Source organism: Emys orbicularis, chromosome 8, assembly GCF_028017835.1.
Source record: "Emys orbicularis isolate rEmyOrb1 chromosome 8, rEmyOrb1.hap1, whole genome shotgun sequence".
In the NCBI taxonomy this organism is placed as follows: domain Eukaryota; kingdom Metazoa; phylum Chordata; order Testudines; family Emydidae; genus Emys; species Emys orbicularis.
In genome coordinates, this window is record NC_088690.1 from 111,155,308 (window position 1) to 111,164,703 (window position 9,396).

At 49.5% G+C, this 9,396-nt stretch overlaps 1 protein-coding gene across 1 annotated transcript; it reads left to right on the top strand.

Moving 5' to 3' along the window:
- The first annotated feature begins 998 nt into the window (after positions 1–998).
- On the top strand, positions 999–8,566 carry LSM11 (LSM11, U7 small nuclear RNA associated). Its single transcript, XM_065410047.1, has 4 exons — positions 999–1,407; positions 4,927–5,066; positions 6,388–6,471; positions 8,145–8,566. The coding sequence occupies exons 1-4, from the start codon at positions 999–1,001 to the stop codon at positions 8,547–8,549; spliced, it is 1,038 nt and encodes a 345-aa protein (XP_065266119.1). The 3' UTR covers positions 8,550–8,566.
- The last annotated feature ends 830 nt before the right edge of the window (positions 8,567–9,396 follow it).

Below are 9,396 nucleotides of genomic sequence, written 5' to 3' on the forward strand. Positions count from 1 at the left end.
TAAAATAAAATCACTGGACTATAAATATTGTACGCACAGTTCAGCGTACAGAGCAGTAGAAACAAGTCATCTGTATCAAATTTTAGTTCGTGTTGACATAAGTCTAGTTCACGTAGCCTGTTGTAAAACTAGGCAAATATCTAGAGGAGCTGATGTACGCCCTAGATTAGAAGACCTTTGCTCGGTGTACCCCAGGTGTACATGTGCCTCTGGTTGATAACCACTGCATTGGGGCAGGGAGCCTGTTGAAGGCCTCCGGGCTCTGGCCATGTGCGCTATTTCCAACAGCGGCTGTCTCTGCAGCATGCCTGCTTGGCCTCCAGCTAGGGTGACCAGCCAGCACATGTGAAAAATCGGGACGGGGGTTGGGGGTAATAGGAGCCTATATAAGAAAAAGCCCCAAATATCGGGCCTGTCCCTCAGGGCCGGCTCCAGGCACCAACAGAGGAAGCACATGCCTGGGGACACACATGCTAAGGGAACAACAAGGAGTCTGGTGGCACCTTAAAGACTAACAGATTTATTTGGGCATAAGCTTTCGTGGGTAAAAACCTCACTTCTTCGGATGCAGACCCCCTGGCCCCACCCACCTAGGAAGATGTATCTGAAGAAGTGAGGCTTATGCCCAAATAAATCTGTTAGTCTTTAGGGTGCCACCAGACTCCTTGTTGTTTTTGTAGATACAGACTAACACGGCTACCCCCTGGTACTTGACATGCTAAGGGGCGGCACAGTCCGGGTGGCTTTTTTTTTTTTTTTTGCTCGGGGTGGCGAAAATGGTAGAGCCGGCCCTGCTGTCCCTATAAAATCAGGACATCTGGTCACCCTCCCTCCAGCCCGGCCGCGCTCCGTCTCCCATCCCAGCGCGGTGCGGGCCGGAGCCTGCTTAGCTTGGGGGCGGTGCCGGGCTCGGGGGCGGCGCTAGGGCGGCCCCTAGCGGCGGCCGCGGCGAGCTACAAGTGGCCCCGGCGCCGAGCCCGGCCCGGCCCGAGCGGAGCATGGAGAAGGCGGCCGGCGCGGAGCCGCGGCGGCGCTCAGGCTCCAGCCCGGCCCCGGCCCCCGAGCCCGGCCGGTCTCCCAGCCCCAGCCGCCTGGACGTGAGCTCGGCCCGCTTCGACCCGCTGCTGGCGCTGTACTCGGCCCGCACGCCGCTGCCCTTCCCCGGCGCGCCCTGCTTCAACAACCTGGCCGAGTACGAGAGCTTCCAGCGGGGCCTGCGCCGCCCGGCCGCCCGCCGCGGCCCGCCCGCCGCCCGCAGCACCCGCCGCCGCCCGCCCGCCGCCGACCCCGAGCGCCTCCAGCGCCTCCGCAGCCTCATGGTCCACCGGGACCCCGAGCGCGAGGCGGCGGCCCGCGGCCGGGCCGGGCCCCGCCGGGCCCCGCGCAACGTCCTCACCAGGATGCCGCGTAAGGGGGGCTGGGGGGGAGCAGTGGGGTGAAGGTTATGGGGGTGCTGGCTGTGGGGAGCAGTGGGGTGAAGGTTATGGGGGAGGGGGAACGGGGGGTGCTGGCTGTGGGGAGCAGTGGGGTGAAGGTTATGGGGGTGCTGGCTGTGGGGAGCAGTGGGGTGAAGGTTATGGGGGAGGGGGAACGGGGGGTGCTGGCTGTGGGGAGCAGTGGGGTGAAGGTTATGGGGGTGCTGGCTGTGGGGGAGCAGTGGGGTGAAGGTTATGGGGGAGGGGGAACGGGGGGTGCTGGCTGTGGGGAGCAGTGGGGTGAAGGTTATGGGGGAGGGGGAACGGGGGGTGCTGGCTGTGGGGAGCAGTGGGGTGAAGGTTATGGGGGTGCTGGCTGTGGGGAGCAGTGGGGTGAAGGTTATGGGGGTGCTGGCTGTGGGGGGAGGGGGAACAGTGGGGTAAAGGTTATGGAGGTGCTGGCTGTGGGGGATGTGGCAAGGGCAAGTAGTGGCGTGGGGGAAGGGCTATGGGGGTGCTGGCAGTGGGGGGAGGGGAATGGGGGTGGGGGATGTGGCAAGGGGGAACAGTGGGGTGGGGGAGGGGGAACAGTGGGGTAAGGGTTATGGGGGTGCTGGCTGTGGGGGGAGGGGGAGTAGTGGGGTGGGGGAGAGAAATGGGAGTGCTGGCTGTGGGGGGAGGGCGAACAGTGGGGTAAGGGTTATGGGGGTGCTGGCTGTGGGGGGGAGGGGAGCAGTGGGATGGGGAAGGGTTATTTGGGGTGCTGGCTCTAGGGAGATGGGGAGCAGCGGGGTGGGGGAAAGGTATGGGGTTGCTGGCTGTGGAGGGGGGCGATGAGGAATTGGGAGGTGTTGGATGGGGGTGGAGGGAAGGGGTCTTTGGGTATTGGCTGGGATAAGGGCTGTGGGGGTTGTAGCCTGGGAGTGCTGGGATGATATTGGGTGGGGGGAGGTGGATCTTGCCTGGGGGTGGCAGGACAGGGTGAGGAGTGGGGTGGTGGTGATGGATGGGGTGTGGAGAGAAGGGACTGGGGGGGGATACTGGGTGGAGGGATATGGGGAAGGAGTATGCAGATAATGGATGGGGGCATTGGATGGGGCAGGGTGTGATGGAGAGAGAGGCTGGGGTGGGTAGTGAGGTGTATATGGGAATGGAGGGATGGGGTGAGGAGAAGCTGTGAAGTGTTGGATGGGGTAGGGGGCTGTGGGGTGATACTGGCTGGGTGAGGGGCAGTTGGGGGAAGGTTGAGGGGGTTATGAGGTGTGAGGGGAAGGCGAGCTAGGGGGATACAGGCTAGGATGGGAAAGCAATGAGGAGGAGCTGTGGGGGATTGGATGGGTGAGAAGGGAAGGAGATCTGGGGGCCTACTGGCAGGGGTAGGGAAGTAGGTTGGAGAGGCAGGGAATTGGTTGGGGGCATCCTGTGGGGGAATTGGTTGGGGGGGGCAAAGGAGCATGCTGGGGTACTGGAGAGCTTCGAGTATTGAGTGGGGCAGCAACTGGGGGAACTGGGTAGCGGAACTGACTAGGTAAGATTAAAATGTGGAGTTGGCTAGGGAGCGGGGGCTGGTGAAGTTTGGGGGTGGGGAACTTGTGCGTGATTGGATGCTGTGGGGAAACTTGGACAAGTTGCTTGATGTGGACAACAGCATAATTCAAACACATTGCTAACTAAAAGAGGTCTCTGCACTGTCATTACTTTCTCCCCTTTGATTTTAAGGTGACTAATTTGTGAAAAGCAGCTGCTGTGTCTTTAAAAAATACTACTTGTATGCCAGGCATCAGATTTCATCCTGTGCAGCTAGTTGTTAAATTATAACCACAGTATGTGTTTGTTACACACTGCTATATCTTGGTCAGTAACTGTACATTCCAGGGGCATAAATACAGTGCTGAGGTGTCTAGTGACATGATGATAGAACTGTAGATCAAAGCTAGAGGGATCTATGATATGACCAGATTCATGAACTATAATTATTATTGTTCAGAGTGTGTTAATATAAATTCACACACGCAGTCAGGGGAACAGCATTGTAGTTTTGTGAGCAGTAAGGTGCTCAGTTTGGACACCTGTACCAAAAACCAAATCACATGCCTGTCAAATGAAGTTTAAGTTCAGTTGTGTGCATTTAACTTATAAATTGTACATGTTAGACTAAAATATTCACAATATTGGTCAGGTTTTATAAGAAGCTACATGATTGGGTACATTTCCTAAGTAGTATTGTTATTAATAAATATGCAGAGTCTTGAGGTTTTAAGTTGTGCAGTTTCCCTCTGAATGTTAATGGAAATTGCATGGCTAATTCATGGCTACATCTTGACAGCTGTAATTCACCATTAGTACAGCTTCACCAGTGGTAGTGTAGGTGACAGCTGTATGCAGACCACTGTATTGTCATGGAGCTGCACCCCAGGTGAATTACTGTGCGAGTGTGTAGACAAACTGCATGTTGTGGCAGGTATGTTACGCAGTTTTCCCTGGCTCTGCTTCCTCGCTAATGACTGTTCACTAAGACTAAAACAAGTGCTGTTCTGCAGTTGAACAAACTCTCATTTGGGGCTGGAGTTTAGTCCTTTCCCTTCTACCTCAAGGAATGAAGTAAACCTTTGTTAGATAAATACTGTGCAGCATGGTCCACTCAAGTAACCCACTGTGAAATACACTGAGGGATGTATGATGCTGGGGAGAGTACTGCATTAGTAGTTGCTAGCCACTAAGTCTCAGCTGAACCAAGAAGCTCTCCGTAAATTACACACTAATTCAACTTAGTTGGTCAGAGATCTTCTAGCGATCCACTGTTTCAAAGTTTCCTTGTAAAGAGAAGCAGTACTCCCATAAGATGGCTGCCTTCTTGGGACTTGCATCATTACACTTGTTTCTACATGGAACATGTACCCTGAGCATTCCAGGTAGGGATGGAGTTCTTGCCCTATGCATTGTTCCTTGTAAACTCCTTTTATCTGAACATTCAGATTAAGTGGGTGTTTTTCAGACGTAGCAAAATTGTTTCCTGTCCTCGCTATGGGCTAGTCTACACTGGCAATGTTAAAGCACTGCCGTGGCAGCGCTTTAACATGGCTTGTGTAGTCGTGGCACAGCGCTGGGAGAGAGCTCTCCCAGTGCTCTAAAAAAACCCACCTCCACGAGGGACGTAGCTACCAGCGCTGGGAGTGAAAAAACACCCCCCTGAGCACAGTAAGTTTCAGCGCTGTAAAGTGCCAGTATAGACAAGCCCATAGGCCGTTTTGACTGTCAGTTGTGTGCATTGAGACTGTCATATACCACAATCTTTTTATCTCACTGTAAGTTGAGGTCTGCTCCACTGGGAATTACAGTTGGCTTAATGCAATACATTGTAACAATTCTGGATTTCCATTTTATTTGGTTATAAAATAGTATCCTCCAAGAAGGTTCTCTTGTACTACTAGAAAGAACGGAGCCCTCTGTATTTTGTTGTTGTTGTGTATAAAATATACACTTCACTGATGGTTTTTCATATCTGTTCTAGTTCATGAAGGCAGCCCTCTTGGTGAACTACATCGTTGTGTCAGAGATGGTGTAAAAGTCAATGTCCACATCCGAACTTTCAAGGGGCTGCGAGGAGTCTGCACAGGGTTTTTGGTTGCATTCGACAAATTCTGGAATATGGTAATTATTGTACTACTCCTTGACTTACAATACTACACTCCCACCTCCTCCAAGTTTGCCAGTTTAGTCCCTCTCCCAGTGGATGTTTAGGTGTTTCCAGTGCAGAGGTTGTAAGTCATGAACCCATTTTGCCCTTGTATTGAATGCTAGGATGTATTTCACAGTTTCCAAAGTTTGTTACCAAACACAGGGAGCTAGAATATAAGGGATAGCAGAAATTTCTAAAGTCTTCTCTGCAGGATCTAGGCATGGTGTGTTGGAAACTACTCCCCTGTCTTTCCTCAAAACAATTTTTCTTGCTCATTTTGCCCCCCCCCCCGAATCATTTTCCTTACCTTGACCTTCTGAACCTCTCATTGTTTTTTTTCTTCTTCAGGAGACTGATTTTCTTTCATTTGATGTCACTCCTTAAACTACTGTCTTTTCCACATGTTAAGTTCTTCTTCCACATATTCCATGGAGCTAGGGTAGTGCTTCATGCAGTCCCTCTGTCTCTCCTTAAGGCAAGAGTTCCCCAGTTCTCCCCTTGGAACTGTGTTTGTATCTTAGGTCAGCTGTAGGGCCTTAGCCATCTTCTCTGTCAGCTGGGCCCTCTTCCTCAGTTAGTTCTCAGGATCAAAGAGTTCAGCAAGCAGGCCTACTCCTGCTATGAGGGAAGAGGCAGCATATATGCTGGTCTGCTTCCTAAAGCTCATCTCAATTGGCTGGGAGAAAAGGGAGCCTTAATTTGTCCATTCTGAAAGGCTCCTTGTTCCAGGTCCTTAAAGAAACAGTAATGGGATTTCCTCGCAAACACTACCTATTCCTGTGACCACTTCCTCTCTACCAAAATCTCTTACAACTTTGTTATATCAGACCTCTCAAAATCTTAAAGGGCCACACCATGTGATGGAAAGTGAGCTGACCCCAAGGCCCCATTTCCTTAAAGGGGACAGACTACCATGTTTCAGTGCTACAAAAGCCGAGCAAGGCAAGATTGCCCCAAGATTTTGAGAGGGGAAATTGGATGGAGGGAAGGCAGCCATCAAAGGGTTTTGAGCCCTGAAGGTGGGAGAAGGTTGGGAAAAATCAGTGTTATCTTGGGATATAAAACAAAAGTATGTGTGTGTGAGGATGTAGAAGTAATGTAGAAGCAGCTGCTGGGTGCTACAGGTCCTTTGTTTTTATACCTAAAGAAACACATTCCTGTGTAGTGCTTGTTCCTAGATTGTCCTTGAGACAAGACACTTTTTGATGGCTTTATAAGGTATGATACAAAGCTGTTTTGAAGGTCAGAGTGTTTAGAACTTTATCTTGAACTTTTCCCTTTGTCTTCTTCCAGGCCTTGACAGATGTAGATGAGACGTACAGAAAGCCTGTACTGGGCAAAGCGTTCTACAGTGAACCTCAGCTGACTCTTACCAGGGTAAATAGCTTTCTAATAGCTTAACAACTGACTTTCTATGCCTTATTTTTGTAGTAGTTAAAGGTAGCATTTCCATCTGAAATTGTACAGGTCTGTCGCATCTTAGGCGCATTTAACATGTGCGATTTCAGCTTTACACGGTCGGCAAAACAAAAACAAAAAACAAAAAAAAAGAGAAAATAACAATTTAAATTCTGTTTCTGTAGTGCGGGCGATTCCGCCCGCCATTACACTCAATGTAATTTTGACTATAGGCGATTTTCGCTTTAGGCGCTGACTGCGGAACGTAACCCCAGCGTAAGATGAGACAGACCTGTACTAACTTTTACAGATAACCCTAGAAGATTACTAGAACTGAAAGAGCTCAGAGAGAAACCCCTCCCCCCCACCCACACACACACTTTTATTACAATTTGTTTATTTTGTGCATTTGACAGCATTGCGTCTATAGTCAGTTTCACTGTTCATTTGGTAGTCATTTGAATGTCAGTCTGTTGAATATCTGTTAAATATCCCTCTCATGTCCTGCTCTGGAGCTCACATGCTTGTTGTTTTCCCAAGCACCACAAGAGGGCATTTACCAGTTACAGCAAAGCTGAAACTGCGGAGGCAGTAGACAGACACATGAACAGCGAGGAAGAGGATGAGGGGGGACAGGAGATGCATGTTTAATGTTGTTGCTTTGGGCCTGCTCAAAAGACTTTTCTAAACCTCAGCAGAGGAGCCGAGAAATCCTTGAACAAATTTATTATAAGGAATTTGTTTTCAAATTGGGGACATACTATTTAAATCTGTTTGGATAGATTTCCCTTCTCTCTCTCTCTCCTCCCCTCTCTTCCCCCCCCCCTTTTTTGAAATCTATCAGTTAAATATTCAAGTTGCCAGTGTTCCTTTTAAGCCCATTCATATTGGGGGGGGGGGGGGGGGGTTTCCATTAAGAAACCCTGTGATTGGACATGCCAAGCAATCCAGTGTTTGTTTCACATGTCAGCATTACACACAATTCACATAATGCCAGCATAATAATTTCTTTTCCAACTTCAGCACCTTTACATTTTCAGAGTAATTAACTCTTTATTTATCAGTTCTGCTATCCTAGGCATTTTTATGAATAGTTACTATTGGTTTTGGCCGCTCACCTCCCAAAACAGTCCTCTTCTGGGGCTCCTTTAATGAGACAATGGGGCACCAAGGATCTGTTGTTCTCCCTGAATGAAGTCCTGACATATCGAGGCTCCACATCACAGCTGTTTGTCTCCTGGCTGAGGCGGAGAGGATAGGGATTCTTTTAGAACTATCTGATTGTTTTTGGGGTAGAGGGTGGTTTAGAGGTCATTGAACAACATGCTGACTCCTGTCTTCCCTGCCATAGTGTTGAGTACTGCCTCCACGGCAGTATCGCCCCTGCAAAACCAAACTCCCTATTAGTCATGAGATGCTAAAGGCACTCTTGCATAGTCAGTCTGGCAGATCTGTATGCGTGAGACACCCATTCACCTTACTTCTTGGTCTAACTCTGGCAAAAATCTAATATCGGTTGATGATAAAATTCTCCACCAATCATGTGTCCTGGCTGCTGATTCTGGGCCAGGTGCTCAGTGCTTCATTTAGGAGGGGAGAATGAGACGCCTCTGTTCATGAATGGGATCATTTACCTGAATGTTCCCTTGCAGCTGTTTGACAGACTCAAACTGCAGGAGTCCTTGATAAAGAAGGGAGCTGACTCAAGGACTGCAGCCGAGGAGCCAGCCCTGACAAATGAATCCAAGATGTTTGGACGGAAAGCTGGGTCAGGACGGGGGAGAGCAGAGGACGAGTGTGGGATGCAGAAATTTTTGAGTGGAGCTGAAGAAAAGAAGACAACGAATGACAACTTGCATCTGGCAGTCAGGAATAAGGCTGACCTGCCGAGCAGGACTGCCCAGACAGAGGGTACTAGTGCAGGGGGTGCTAATGCAAAAGGCCAGCCACGGAAAAAACGGAGGCCCAAAGTGGATTATCAGCAGGTGTTTACACGTCATATAAACCAGATATTTATCCGAGGAGAGAATGTCTTGCTTGTTCATTTAGCACATTGACTTGGCCGAGCCTTAGTCAGTATATTTAACACATAGCATGAATTGCAGCTACAGCTCTGTGCTACTTAGCATTGTTGTGAAGTACCGTGGTATCATAACTGGTTCCCTTCCTTCAGCCATAACAGGATAGGGGAAATAGTTGCAAGTTTGTCGGAGGTTGCTGCATCTTGAGCCAGCCGCCAGATCAGCCTCGCTAGACCTCTTCCATTCAAGGGGTTGAAGGCAAGTTCAGCAAGAGTTTGCTTCTACAAGATGAGGAAATGAGAAGAATCCTCAAGGCAGGACAGGAGGCTTCTTAACAGGCTAAATTTAAGAGGGTTGAGGGGTGACATCAGTGTGCTTGGTTATGGGACAAAATAGTCACCCCACATTTAAAGAGCATGCGACTCAGCATACAAGTCTAAAATGAGTGACCAATGCTAAATACTGTCTCATAATTGCAAGAGAAATTGGTTTCTAATGAAACCAACTTATGTAATATTAGTAGTTAATAATTTAAAGTCTAGCAAAGAATAACTCTTGTATCTTAATTTGTAAGGGAATTAACAGCCTATGCAAAAGAGGGACAACTGCAATGGTGTTAACCATTCGTGTCCTGCTGTGGCAGGCACAGCTCTGTAAATGCACCCCAATCCTGAGCTGCAGCACCCTCTGTTGTCCAAGCCTGTCTTTTGAACAAAGACTGAATGTTGAGGTGGTCTGATGTGTCTAAATAAGGAGAGGGGGGAAAAACCCCTCTTTGTCAGGATTTGAACTTGTGTCCATTGGCATAGCTTGTGCTTTTCCCCACTTGCCATGCTTTCTGCCTGCACCGCCAGCCAGCAGTTAAAGTAGTCAATCCAATAAC

Excerpts from the sequence above, each read along its gene's own strand:
- LSM11 (XM_065410047.1), top strand. The coding sequence starts at position 999 with ATGGAGAAGGCGGCCGGCGCGGAGCCGCGGCGGCGCTCAGGCTCCAGC. Across the intron at positions 5,067-6,387 it reads TCGACAAATTCTGGAATATG|GCCTTGACAGATGTAGATGA; the intron begins GTAATTATTGTA and ends GTCTTCTTCCAG. Across the intron at positions 6,472-8,144 it reads CTCAGCTGACTCTTACCAGG|CTGTTTGACAGACTCAAACT; the intron begins GTAAATAGCTTT and ends GTTCCCTTGCAG.